The 14,419-nt window shown below is 48.5% G+C and overlaps 1 protein-coding gene across 1 annotated transcript in view; it reads right to left on the reverse strand.

The window, feature by feature from the left end:
- TPCN1 (two pore segment channel 1) overlaps positions 1–14,419 on the reverse strand; it is a 297,893-nt gene that overhangs the window by 171,725 nt on the left and 111,749 nt on the right. Inside the window, exon 9 of the mRNA XM_069214538.1 lies at positions 10,256–10,314. Within this exon, the coding sequence (XP_069070639.1) occupies positions 10,256–10,314 (59 nt within the window). The remainder of the gene's footprint in view (positions 1–10,255; positions 10,315–14,419) is intronic.

The raw sequence follows: 14,419 nt of genomic DNA on the forward strand, positions 1-14,419 counted from the left end.
CAAAACTCCTTAACTTTCTGGGACATATTGGGCCAGTAGAAGTGGTTGACTAATCTCTCCCACGTCTTGGTTTGTCCCAAATGCCCAGCAAGGGGAATATCATGGGCTAAGGTCAGTATGAACTCTCTGAACTCCTGAGGCACTACCACTCTCCTAGTGGCACCAGGTTTGGGATCTCTTGCCTCAGTGTACAGGAGCCCATCTTCCCAATAGACCCTATGTGTTCCAGTTGTCTTGCCATTGGACTCTTCAGCAGCTTGCTGCCTAAGGCCTTCAAGAGAGGGACAGGTTTCTTGCCCCTTACACAACTCTTCCCTTGAGGGTCCCCCTGGGCCTAAGAGCTCAACCTGATAAGGTTCTAACTCCATAGGCTCAGTTCCCTCAGAGGGCAGAACTTCTTCCTGAGAAGAGAGGGTCTCTTTTTGTTGTTGTGTTGCAGCTGGTTTCCCAGCTGACTTTCCTTTTCTCTTGGTAGGCTGGGCCCTTTTTCCAGACTCCAGCTCTACTTTTTCACCCTGAGCCTTGCACTGTGCCCTTGTCTTGACACACACCAGTTCAGGGATACCCAGCATGGCTGCATGGGTTTTCAGTTCTACCTCAGCCCATGCTGAGGACTCCAGGTCATTTCCAAGCAAACAGTCTACTGGGATATTTGAGGAGACCACCACCTGTTTCAGGCCATTGACCCCTCCCCACTCTAAAGTTACCATAGCCATGGGATGTACTTTAGTCTGATTGTCAGCGTTGGTGACTGGATAAGTTTGTCCAGCCAGGTATTGACCAGGGGAAACCAGTTTCTCTGTCACCATGGTGACACTGGCACCTGTATCCCTCAGGCCTTCTACGCTTGTCCCATTATTTAAGAGCTGCTGCCTGTATTTTTGCATGTTAGGAGGCCAGGCAGCCAGTGTGGCTAAATCCACCCCACCCTCAGAGACTAATGTAGCTTCAGTGTGACACCTGATTTGCTCTGGGCACACTGTTGATCCCACTTGGAGACTGGCCATTCCAGTTTTAGCTGGAGTGGAGTTAGAAGTGATACTGTTCTTGGGACAGGCCTTGTCTCCAGTTTGGTGTCCAGGCTGATTACAGCTACGACACCAGGCCTTTTGGGGATCAAAGTTTTTACCCTTGTACCCAAAATTGGTTTGTGAAGAGGCTCTGGGCCCACCCTCCTGTGCAGGTTTTTGGGGGCCTGTAGAAGACTCTTTACTATTTTTGTTTTTGGATGTCTCAACACTCTTCCCCTGGGGAGGCTTTGTGACCCCTTTCTTTTGGTCACCCCCTGTGGAAGTCTTGGTCACCCTAGTCTTGACCCAATGGTCTGCCTTCTTTCCCAATTCTTGGGGAGAAATTGGTCCTAGGTCTACCAGATGCTGATGCAGTTTATCATTGAAACAATTACTTAACAGGTGTTCGTTCACAAATAAATTGTACAGCCCATCATAATTATTTACACCACTGCCTTGAATCCAACCATCCAGTGTTTTCACTGAGTAGTCTACAAAATCAACCCAGGTCTGGCTCGAGGATTTTTGAGCCCCCCTGAATCTAATCCTATACTCCTCCGTGGAGAATCCAAAGCCCTCAATCAGGGTTCCCTTCATGAGGTCATAAGATTCTGCATCTTTTCCAGAGAGTGTGAGGAGTCTATCCCTACACTTTCCAGTGAACATTTCCCAAAGGAGAGCACCCCAGTGAGATTTGTTCACTTTTCTGGTTACACAAGCCCTCTCAAAAGCTATGAACCATTTGGTGATGTCATCACCATCTTCATATTTAGTTACAATCCCTTTAGGGATTTTCAACATGTCAGGAGAATCTCTGACCCTAGTTATGTTGCTGCCACCATTGATGGGTCCTAGGCCCATCTCTTGTCTTTCCCTTTCTATGGCTAGGATCTGTCTTTCCAAAGCCAATCTTTTGGCCATCCTGGCTAGCTGGATGTCCTCTTCACTGGAGTTATCCTCAGTGATTTCAGAGAGGTTGGTCCCTCCTGTGAGGGAACCAGCATCTCGGACTATTATGTTTGGAGACAGGGCTTGAGAGGCCCTGTTCTCCCTAGTTAGGACTGGTAGGGGGGAATTTTCCTCCAAGTCACTATCTTCATCCTCTGTGTTGCCATCCTCAGAGGGGTTGGCCTTTTCAAACTCCGCCAACAGCTCCTGGAGCTGTAGTTTGGAAGGTCTGGGGCCCATTGTTATTTTCTTTATTTTACAGAGTGACCTTAGCTCCCTCATCTTAAGATGGAGGTAAGGGGTGGTGTCGAGTTCCACCACATTCATCTCTGTACTAGACATTATGCTTCTAAAAGTTGGAATACTTTTTAAGAATCTAAAACTAGTTCTAGGTTCTAATTCAAACTTTCACAAAAACGTTTAAACTCTAAAAGAAATGCTAATAGGGACTAACACAAGGCCCTAGCAGGACTTTTAAAAATTTAGAAAAATAGCTCAAATTGCAAAAATCGATTTCTAATGACAATTTTTGGAATTTGTCGTGTGATCAGGTATTGGCTGAGTAGTCCAGCAAATGCAAAGTCTTGTACCCCACCGCTGATCCACCAATGTAGGAAGTTGGCTCTGTATGCACTATTTCAAAGTAAGGAATAGTATGCACAGAGTCCAAGGGTTCCCCTTAGAGGTAAGATAGTGGCAAAAAGAGATAATACTAATGCTCTATTTTGTGGTAGTGTGGTCGAGCAGTAGGCTTATCAAAGGAGTAGTGTTAAGCATTTGTTGTACATACACACAGGCAATAAATGAGGAACACACACTCAGAGACAATTCCAGGCCAGGTTTTGTTATAGAAAAATATATTTTCTTAGTTTATTTTAAGAACCACAGGTTCAAATTCTACATGTAATATCTCATTTGAAAGGTATTGCAGGTAAGTAAACCACCTACGGGGTTCAAATTGGGGTCCAAGGTAGCCCACCGTTGGGGGTTCAGAGCAACCCCAAAGTTACCACACCAGCAGCTCAGGGCCGGTCAGGTGCAGAGTTCAAAGTGGTGCCCAAAACGCATAGGCTTCAATGAGAGAAGGGGGTGCCCCGGTTCCAGTCTGCCAGCAGGTAAGTACCCGCGTCTTCGGAGGGCAGACCAGGGGGGTTTTGTAGGGCACCGGGGGGGACACAAGCTCACACAAAAAGTGCACCCTCAGCGGCACTGGGGCGGCCGGTTGCAGTGTGCAAACACGCGTCGGGTTTTCAATAGGTTTCAATGGAAGACCAAGGGGTCTCTTCAGCGATGCAGGCAGGCAAGGGGGGGGGCTCCTCGGGGTAGCCACCACCTGGGCAAGGGAGAGGGCCTCCTGGGGGTCACTCCTGCACTGGAGTTCCGATCCTTCAGGTGCTGGGGGCTGCGGGTGCAGGGTCTTTTCCAGCCGTCGGGATTTTAGAGTCAGGCAGTCGCGGTCAGGGGGAGCCTGGGGATTCCCTCTGCAGGCGTCGCTGTGGGGGCTCAGGGGGGACAACTTTGGTTACTCACAGTCTCGGAGTCGCCGGAGGGTCCTCCCTGAGGTGTTGTTTCTCCACCAGTGGGGGTCGCCGGGTGCAGTGTTGCAAGTCTCACGCTTCTTGCGGGGATTGCAGGGGTCTTTAAATCTGCTCCTCTGGATACAAAGTTGCAGTCTTTGTTGAACAGGGCCGCTGTTCTCTGGAGTTTCTTGGTCTCTTGGAAGCAGGGCAGTCCTCTGAGGATTCAGAGGTCGCTGGTCCTGGAGAAAGCGTCGCTGGAGCAGGTTTCTTTAGAAGGCACGAGACAGGCCGGTAGGACTGGGGCCAAAGCAGTTGGTGTCTTCTTTCTTCTTCTGCAGAGGTTTTAAGCTCAGCAGTCTTCTTCTTCGGTAAATTGCAGGAATCTAAATTCTTAGGTTCAGGGGAGCCCTTAAATACTAAATTTAAGGGCGTGTTTAGGTCTGGGGGGTTAGTAGCCAATGGCTACTAGCCCTGAGGGTGGGTACACCCTCTTTGTGCCTCCTCCCAAGGGGAGGGGGTCACATTCCTATCCCTATTGGGGGAATCTGCAAGATGGAGGATTTCTAAAAGTTAGAGTCACTTCAGCTCAGGACACCTTAGGGGCTGTCCTGACTGGCCAGTAATTCCTCCTTGTTATTCTCATTATCTCCTCCGGCCTTGCCGCCAAAAGTGGGTCCGTGGCCGGAGGGGGCGGGCAACTCCACTAGCTGGAGTGCCCTGCGGTGCTGGAACAAAGGGGGTAAGCCTTTGAAGCTCACCGCCAGGTGTTACAGCTCCTGCCTGGAGGAGGTGATAGCATCTCCACCCAGTGCAGGCTTTGTTACAGGCCACAGAGTGACAAAGGCACTCTCCCCATGTGGCCAGCAACATGTCTCGAGTGTGGCAGGCTGCTAGAACCAGTCAGCCTACACGAGTAGTTGGATTAGGTTTCAGGGGGCACCTCTAAGGTGCCCTCTGGGGTGTATTTTACAATAAAATGTACACTGGCATCAGTGTGCATTTATTGTGCTGAGAAGTTGGATACCAAACTTCCCAGTTTTCAGTGTAGCCATTATGGTGCTGTGGAGTTCGTGTTTGACAGACTCCCAGACCATATACTCTTATGGCTACCCTGCACTTACAATGTCTAAGGTTTGGCTTAGACGCTGTAGGGGCACAGTGCTCATGCACTGGTGCCCTCACCTATGGTATAGTGCACCCTGCCTTAGGGCTGTAAGGCCTACTAGAGGGGTGACTTATCTATACTGCATAGGCAGTGTGAGGTTGGCATCGCACCCTGAGGGGAGTGCCATGTCGACTTACTCGTTTTGTCCTCACCAGCACACACAAGCTGGCAAGCAGTGTGTCTGTGCTGAGTGAGAGGTCCCCAGGGTGGCATAAGATATGCTGCAGCCCTTAGAGACCTTCCCTGGCATCAGGGCCCTTGGTACCAGGGGTACCAGTTACAAGGGACTTACCTGGATGCCAGGGTGTGCCAATTGTGGAATCAAAAGTACAGGTTAGGGAAAGAACACTGGTGCTGGGGCCTGGTTAGCAGGCCTCAGCACACTTTCAATTCAAAACATAGCATCAGCAAAGGCAAAAAGTCAGGGGGTAACCATGCCAAGGAGGCATTTCCTTACAGTCTGGAAAGAAAATAGTGGACAGACACACAGAGTTTGACTGACACTGCGCCAATGTAATGGGGACAAAGATCAGAGTCTTAATGGTGAGAAGCCATAATGAACAGCTGTGAAGTGGCTCAAATGGAGTGCACAGCAAGAAAGGACCAAGTTAAGCTCCCTCTGTGGCACGAAGAAGGAGGTAACTAATGTTGCAATCCTTTCTGAAACAGCATAACAACTGGAGACTTAAATAAAGAAGGCTGAGCCTGCAACTACAAAAACGCAGAAAGGTGCCCTTTAACCATGTCCTATGTAGGGCTGTGATGGGCTAGGGATAAAACAAACAACAAAACACCTGGCTGCCAAGATAATATCAACCATCTTTAAAGGAAGGATGGAGGTGTTCAGATGTTGCTGCTCAAATCTCCAAGCATAAATTGGAGATTCTAAACGGCTTGGACGCAGAACCCCAACCTGCTGCTATGACAGCAGATCCTCCCAGAGGCGCAGCCTGATTGGAGGACAGATGGTCAGGCCAAGGAGTTACAGATACCATAGTCTCTAAATCCAATCCGGAGTCACTAGGATGACTTGTGCCCTGCCAGTCCTAGTCTTCTTGAGAACTGGAGTGGTATCAGTTGGAAGCCTACAGAAGTCCTGTGTTCCACATGAGGCAGAAAGAATGCCCAAACAAGAGATGCCTTGAAAACTCCAATGTTAAGAAGTGCTCTATCTATTCGCCACTTAGCGGTGGCGAATATCTAGAGCCAAGGTTCTCACCATTGACAGAAAGAGACCTTGCGTCACCTCCAGGTGTAACTCGTGATCCACTAGGCGCAAGTAGTCAAGTTGGTTCACCGTAGCATTCAACAAGTCTGTTGGGTAGGTGACCACCAGAAAGAGTCCCTGGAAGTTTAGCCACTTCAAGAGACGTGAGGCTTCCTGGCACAGGGTCGATGATCTCACACTGCCCTGTTTGTTGCAGTTCCACAGGGTGGTGGTATTATCCTTAAGCATATGTACTAGCCTCCCTTTGATGGGCAGAAGGAAGGTATTCAATGTCAAGAAAATGGCTTGCAGCGCCAAAGGTTGATTTGAAGCCGGGTTTCCGCTAGAGACCAGAGGTCTCTGATCTCCACCTCACTCAGATGGCTGTCCCAACCCAGATGCGATGCATTGGTTAGCACGGTCAGCTTTAGGTGAGGTAGTGAGAGGAGTCTGCCGCTGACCCAACCGGAATCCAGTAACCACCACTGCAGGTAATTCACAGTCTTCTCTGAGACCGGGATATTGGTTGGAGAGGTTCCCTTGGTGTTAGGCCCACAAGGTGTGCTTAAAAACCACGATGCCATCAATCCCAGCAGCCTCAGAGTCAACCTCACTTAAACCCAGGACCGAGGCTGAAAGCTTGTGATCATAGTCTGAAGCCCTGGTCTCTAATTCCCTGCGTAAAGGCAGAAAACTAAACCATGTCCAGAATGGCTCAGATGAAGGCGAGTGTCTGAGAAAGAGTAAGGTGTGGCTTCGACATGTTGATAGTAAACCCCAAGATGACAGGAAGTTTGTTGTAGTCTGGAGGGGGTTGATGACTGCCTGGGGTTGGGCCTCCTTTATCAGCCACTCGTCGAGGTAGAGGACGACTAGCATCCATGCCCAAAAAGTGTGTGACGCCACCACCATCACTTTCATTAACCTCCAAGGGGCAGTTGTGAGACCAAATGGAAGCACAGCCAATTGGATATGCTCCTGTCTCACCACGAACCACAGGCAGTGCTGATGGGCCTACATGACGGGTATAGGGAAATAGGTGTCTAGTAGATCCAATGCTACCATCCAGTCTCCAGGGTCGAGGGCAGCCAGTGTGAGCATCTTAAATTTTTCCATTTGGAAGAAGACACTGAGAGGGCACAGGTCTAAAATTGGTCAAACTATTCTGTTCTTGGGCAACAGAAAGTAGAGGGAATAACAACTACAACCTACTTCTAGCATAGGCACCCTCTCAATAGTCCCCTTGGCCACAACGGCTTGTACTTCCTGCTGCAAGATGGAAAGATGGCCCTCCGTCAGTCACTGGGGAGACGGCTGGAAGGTGCGGTGGTGCTAAAACAAAAGGGTAATTTGGAAGGCCCACCAAGCTGATGTTATAGCCTGTGAACCTGGCAAGAATCTTCGGATTCTGCCTCCCACCACATGACAATGTTCTGTGAAGGGCAAGGTAAAGGACTTTGGCAGGTGGGGGCTCCAGGAAGGGTGGGTGGGTTGGAGAATGAGCAGCCCCTGGACCTTGGCTGCAGAAGACACCATGGCCATGACAGTGAAACTGCTGTGCCCCATGCTGTGGTTAGATTGGCTGGTAGTGTGGGGCATCTCCGAAGCCGCAAAAGGAGTGGCAGGTCTGGTGAGTAGGCGAGGTGTGGTAGAGAGACAGAGAGTGAGCTGTAGCCCTGCTCTCTTCGAACCACTCGAGAGTGGAATCACCCTTATCCTTAAACAGGTGAGTTCCATAGAACAGCATGTCCATGAGGGAGGACTGGAAGTCACCGGAAAACTAATAGACCGGAGCCAAGTGTGGTGCTGAAAGGCAATATTTGTGCCAATGGCATCGATGATGTCCAACAAATTGTGAACTTGGTCACATCCTAACTATCCTGGATGGCCAGGGTGAGGACAAGTCAAATATATTCTGGGACCCTTGGGAGGATTTGAGCCACAGAGGCAGCTGGTGGTCACAGAATAAAGAGCTAGGTTGGTGTCAGAAAAAAATCTCTTCCAAAACATCTGAACTCGACTGGATTCCCTGTTGGGGTGGAATAGTTGGGAAGGTGTTGGGGTTAAATGTGCTTGCATAAGCCTGCATAACTAAATTTTAAGGAGAGGGGTGTTGTGACAGAAACACAGGGTCATTTCGGGGCAAGGCGCTGATGTCTAACTGTCTGTCTACTGACTGGAGGGGCCAGAGGAAGACTTTGGCCAGGCACCCAACAAGGTTTTTGATAGTGCCTCATTAAATGACAGAAGGGTCTCAGATTATATTTGAACCAGATAGAGGACTTCCATCAGCACATTTGTTTTAACCTCCAAGGCAGTGGAGCTGGAGGTCAAAGGACTCCAGCCACTGTATGCATCACCATGGCATAGGTAGCGGATTCTTCAGCAGCTGGTCCAGGGGGTGAGAGAAGATCAGAATCAGGGGTGGTATTGAGACAGCTGGCCTCCTCTAAGTCGTCATGCCAACTGTCCTCAATATAGGGCTGAGTGAACCCATGCAGCATAACCATTGTCTGTGCTAAAAAGGAAGTGTAGCAAGTGTGTTTTCCCTTGTGGAGGCAAAAAATCAAGAGTGGGGGAGGGGACAGCGCCACAACAGCGGTCATGTGCAGCCTTGGTTGGACAGTCATTGACTCAGAGTCAGAGTATGACAGATATCACCTTATCCGGCGTCGATGGATTTATCTTATAAGTTCCAAGTACTGCCATGGATCACTGCACCGGAATCAGAGCCGGAGGTGTTGTGAATAGCTTGGAGGGACTAACTGGCCAGCGATGCCCAGGATACTCCTTAGTGCCAGAAGATGCGTCATAAGGAGTCAGCAAGGATTTGAATACTCTGATCAAGGCCTCACGGAGCTCTTCAAAATGTTTAGTGGATGGCCTTGGAAAGTCAAGTTATGCTAGAACCAGTCAGCAAAATGACTCCAGGAGCGAGATCAAGAGCCATGATGCCACCCTCACTCCTTCTCAGGTGAAAGAGTGGCACGAGAGGGCAGAGTCCCATTTAAATTTCTTATGTTCTTCTTAAACTTACCGAATGATTTAGATCTAAAAGACAGACCTCCGGTGCAGCTCCTTCGACTTGTAGAGAGAGACTGGGACTGAACCTCCTTAAGCTTGGCCATTTAAAGTTTCATTTTGTGGTCTTGGATGGCCGCTGGATTCATCGCAGCACACTCACTGCAGGCCTTAGTTATGAGACTCATCCTCAGGCACTACAAGCACATCTGATGGGGATACATCACAGACATTCTTTGGAAGGACTTTCACAGGACTTAAAACATGTAATGTTTGGGGGCAACATCCCTTGCACACTGTGAAATTTTGACAAAATGCATGAACTAACATGTCTTTCAGAGACAAGATGAGGCTCCGGATCTGCGTCTGGTGATGTGGAAAGCAAGGACCTGACATCAGCATGTGGAAGTGGCGTTATATAGGCTCAGCATGTCATTTCCAGAGTGGAACAGCGTCAGTGAAGAGCTGCACAGTGCCAGCCACTGGCACACAGAGGTACTACTAAAAGGTTTCAGGATCCAGTCTGATGTCTGGGGAATATTCAAAAGGTGAGGAATATGAAATTTCCAAGCTATTGTGAAGGAAGGTTTCAACTATATTAATTTGACACAGAATCTATGGTTAGAAGTCTCTATCAGAATACAGTGTGACAATTGTGACCACAGTGTTATGGAGTCATGAAGAGGCCATCTCAATATAAATATGGAGTCAGTGCGGTGACTAATATGAGAGAAAGTGAAATCTCTGTACAGTGTCCACTATGGAAGCACGATGGGCTCCTGGTGCTTGGATCGTTAAGAATGTGTCAAAGACTCACTTGGCTGAAGTCACAAGGGGAGAATTTATAGAGACTGCAAAGTGTTCATTAAAGAAGCACTGTGGTCTCCTAGTACAGCAACTGCAAATTTATGTACCCACCATCTATTATTCACAGAGAGCAAGTTATAGATTTGCTGAGTAGTTGGCAAAATATGTTACAGTCACTGTGGGATAGCCAATACTTTAATGTTTTGTATGATCATATTATGCTGCAACCAATATAGAACACCACAACTTTCTCGTATGCCATGCAGCATTCTTCACAGACTGACGCTGGTCAGCAGTTAAGTGTTATGTGTACCCATTCCCCTCTTCCCTCCCCATAAGCAGGTCAATAAGGCAGGTGTTATGCAAGCCACTGTGAAGAAGTAATCATTGCAGTGTTACAGATGTCCTGCATCCTAGCGAGTATTGCAATGTTATGACCTCCCTGTGTGGTGGATACTTTTGCAGTGTTATGGACTGTATGTGACTCAGTATGGGAGTGTTACAAATGTGGGGGCAGCAATGCAGGCGTCCACTTCACTGAGGATTGAAATTGCACAAGAAAATAAAATAGACTCACTTTGCTGTTGTCAGCAGCACAAACAGATTCACCATGCTGTTTTCTAAGGTGTTGAAATACTGCAAAAAAAATGAAATGAAAGTTAAAGCGAGATGCATTTCATAATGTGACTTCAAAATGTAAATGCCCATAGCTGAAACTCTTACTAGAAAGTCAAGAGTTTTCAAGGTAGTTAGTCTCTGAAAGAAAAACAATTCAGTTGGACATTCTGCTCTACACAACCCATCTAACTCACTCCGCTGGATATGCAAAAATATCCAATATGCACTCAGTAGTAGAGATTAAACGGTTGGGGGCTCTCCCATTGCAGTCATAAGTGCAGAAATCCTGATAATGTTTGACTGGTGGAGCAAAGGATAAGGACCCTGAATGCTAATGTTGTGAGTGACACTTAGGTTGAGGACCCAACATGCTGTAGTAATTGGTGGAGTGTAGGTTGAGGACCCTGGATGCCTAATAAAGGTTGAGGATTGTTGATGATGTACTTCTAGGATGAGCTTAGCGCTGGGATGTTGGAAGCCATCACTCTGGGAGAAGCACTGATTTAGGAGCCATGACGATGTAGTACTTGGTAAAAGATAGTGCAGGGGCCTTGATGTAGTACTTGGTGGCATGGAGCTTGGGGCCCAAGAAGTAGTAGTAGACAATGGAGCTTACCGTGGAAACATGCCTAACACTATAGTGATGAGAGGAACTTTACCTGAAGAGCAACAATGCTGCAGTATTGCACTGACCAGGAGGCTAGCTGGGGTTGTTGTCTCTACACCACTAGTCAGAGTTCTTTTATGTTTTTGGCATGCGACGGAAACAGAAGTGGCAAAGTGCACTGATGTGGGACGGCGGGGGTGGGGGCATGGATGAAAGCGGAAGAAGGCATAGCAAAGGAGTGGGATAGAAAATGGAGAGTTAAACTAGGAGTGTAAAAGAACAAGTTACTTATCTTAGGTAACACTCTTTATGGTGAATACCCTGTCGAATTGCAGATTCGGCATCATGAAATACTCCCCAGTGCCAGACTCCATTACGAGACACTAGTTGGTGCCGGATGGCTCTGTGCTCAATCGACTCCACACTGCCACTGAAGTGACAGAGTGCAGCTGCATATAGCTGCCACTCTTGTGCACAGATGTCAGTTTCCTGTCTTTTCCCTTTGCATACCATCAGTCGCAGAGCATGAACAATTGCAAGTATCGGCATGATGAATACTAACTTGGGACATCTTTAGAAGTTAAAAACAGGATACTTCACAGAAAGGAGGTGTGGCAGGGGAAAGAGTAATTTACGTTTAGGTAGAGTAACCACAAAAAAAAAAAAAAGTCTCACAGACGTAAGTAACTTGTTCTGATGAATACTTCTAACTGCAGATTCCTTATATTAGAATAGATACCAAAGCAACACCTCTCAAAGTGAAGGGTCTATGGAGTGGACAGAACCACAAGTCTTGCAGATCCAAGAGGGCAAAATGTCCTTCCCGCCAGACATGGCTGCCAGAGCAGTAGCTCTTTGTGAATGTAAGTACTTATGCGCATGTTGCCGCCTAGCAGACGTCATAGAGATGCATGCTAACACAGTGATAGCATCCTAATCCTCGACGGAATGGATTCTCACACCTTCCAGAGGCTGCTTCTTGGAGAGTGCATAGCAGACTTTAAAGTTTTGGACTATCCACCCCAACAGGGTGATCTTTTGCTCCGGAAAATCTCACAAAAAGTTGATTATCCACTTGGTCTTTGGTACAATCCATGTAAGAGATTAAAGCCCTTTGGGGTCCAGCCAATGCACCCTCCACTTCTCTTTCGAAGGGTGAGGAGAAGTGTGGGATAGCCCAAAGTGAAAGAGTCACAACTTCTTGCAAGAAATAACTCCCAAGGCTTCAACACCAACCTGTCCTGAAAAAAAAGTGCTGAAGGCAGCGGCACTGAAAGTGCCAAAGTTCACTCATGCGACGAGCTGGCATAATCACAAAGAGAAATAAGGTCTTCAAAGCCTGGATATGCAGCGAGAAGCTATGCATGGGCCCCAAGGGCATACACATGAGAAACGTCAAGACTAAGTTAAGATTCCACTGTGATATCACAAATGGTTTGAAGGGGACATGTGTGTCAAACCTTAAATAAATCACATCACAACAGGTGATTTGAACAAGGATGGTTGGCCTAGCAAATTTATAAAGGGCGGGCAGACAAACTTTAATAGTGCCCACTGCAAGGTCTTGCTGGGGCAAAGATAAAACAAATGAAAGGAAGCCCATCTGCTTTGCTTGTAAGGGTTCAGTCTTGTGAAAGCCATGCCATCACACAAATTCATCCCAGTGCACATCATAAATAGATTTCATGGAAGGGAGACTAGTGGAAAAGATCACATCCACCAGTTCATGCAGCAATCAGCTGCTGCTGCTGCTCAATCTCCACTGGTGTAGTGTAAGGAAATGACTCCTTGGAATGGTTACCCCCTGACTTTTTGCCTTTGCTGATGCTATGTTTTGAATTGAAAGTGTGCTAAGGCCTGCTAACCAGGCCCCAGCACCAGTGTTCTTTCCCTAAACCTGTACTTTTGTATCCACAATTGGCACACCATGCATCCAGATAAGTCCCTTGTAAATGGTACCCCTGGTACCAAGGGCCCTGGTACCAAGGGCCCTGATGCCAAGGAAGGTCTCTAAGGGCTGCAGCATATCTTATGCCACCCTGGAGACCCCTCACTCAGCACAGACACCCTGCTTGCCAGTTTGTGTGTGCTGGTGAGAACAAAACGAGTAAGTCGACATGGCACTCCCCTCAGGGTGCCATGCCAGCCTCTCACTGCCTATGCAGGTATAGATAAGTCACCCCTCTAGCAGGCCTTGCAGCCCTAAGGCAGGGTGCACTATACCATAGGTGAGGGCACCAGTGCATGAGCACTGTGCCCCTACAGTGTCTAAGCAATACCTTAGACATTGTAAGTGCAGGGTAGCCATAAGAGTATATGGTCTGGGAGTCTGTTTCACACGAACTCCACAGCACCATAATGGCTACACTGAAAACTGGGAAGTTTGGTATCAAACTTCTCAGCACAATAAATGCACACTGATGCCAGTGTACATTTTATTGTGAAATACACCCCAGAGGGCACCTTAGAGGTGCCCCCTGAAACCTTAACCGACTATCTGTGTAGGCTGACTGGTTCCAGCAGCCTGCCACAACCGAGACATGTTGCTGGCCCCATGGGGAGAGTGCCTTTGTCACTCTGAGGCCAGTAACAAAGCCTGCACTGGGTGGAGATGCTAACACCTCCCCCAGGCAGGAGCTGTCACACCTGGCGGTGAGCCTCAAAGGCTCACCCCTTTGTGCCAGCACCGCAGGACACTCCAGCTAGTGGAGTTGCCCGCCCCCTCCGTCCACGGCCCCCACTTTTGGCAGCAAGGCCGGAGAAAATAATGAGAAAAACAAGGAGGAGTCACTGGCCAGTCAGGACAGCCCCTAAGGTGTCCTGAGCTGAAGTGACTCCAACTTTTAGAAATCCTCCATCTTGCAGATGGAGGATTCCCCCAATAGGATTAGGGATGTGACCCCCTCCCCTTGGGAGGAGGCACAAAGAGGGTGTACTCACCCTCAGGGCTAGTAGCCATTGGCTACTAACCCCCCAGACCTAAGCACGCCCTTAAATTTAGTATTTAAGGGCTTCCCTGAACCTAAGAATTTAGATTCCTGCAACTTACCGAAGAAGAAGACTGCTGAGCTGAAAACCCCTGCAGAAGAAGAAAGAAGACACCAACTGCTTTGGCCCCAGTCCTACCGGCCTGTCTCCTGCCTTCTAAAGAACCCTGCTCCAGCGACGCTTTCTCCAGGACCAGCGACCTCTGAATCCTCAGAGGACTGTCCTGCTTCCAAGAGACCAAGAAACTCCCGAGGACAGCGGCACTGCTCCAAAAGAACTGCGACTTTGTTTCAAGGAGCAGATTTCAAGATCCCTGCAACTCCCCGCAAGAATCGTGAGACTTGCAACACTGCACCCGGCGACCCCGACTCGACTGGTGGAGAACCAACACCTCAGGGAGGACCCTCCGGCGACTCCGAGTCCGTGAGTAACCAAAGTTGTCCCCCCTGAGCCCCCACAGCGACGCCTCCAGAGGGAATCCTGAGGCTCCCCCTGACCGCGACTGCCTGAACTCCATTTCCCGGCGGC

Source organism: Pleurodeles waltl, chromosome 11, assembly GCF_031143425.1.
Source record: "Pleurodeles waltl isolate 20211129_DDA chromosome 11, aPleWal1.hap1.20221129, whole genome shotgun sequence".
Classification (NCBI taxonomy): domain Eukaryota; kingdom Metazoa; phylum Chordata; class Amphibia; order Caudata; family Salamandridae; genus Pleurodeles; species Pleurodeles waltl.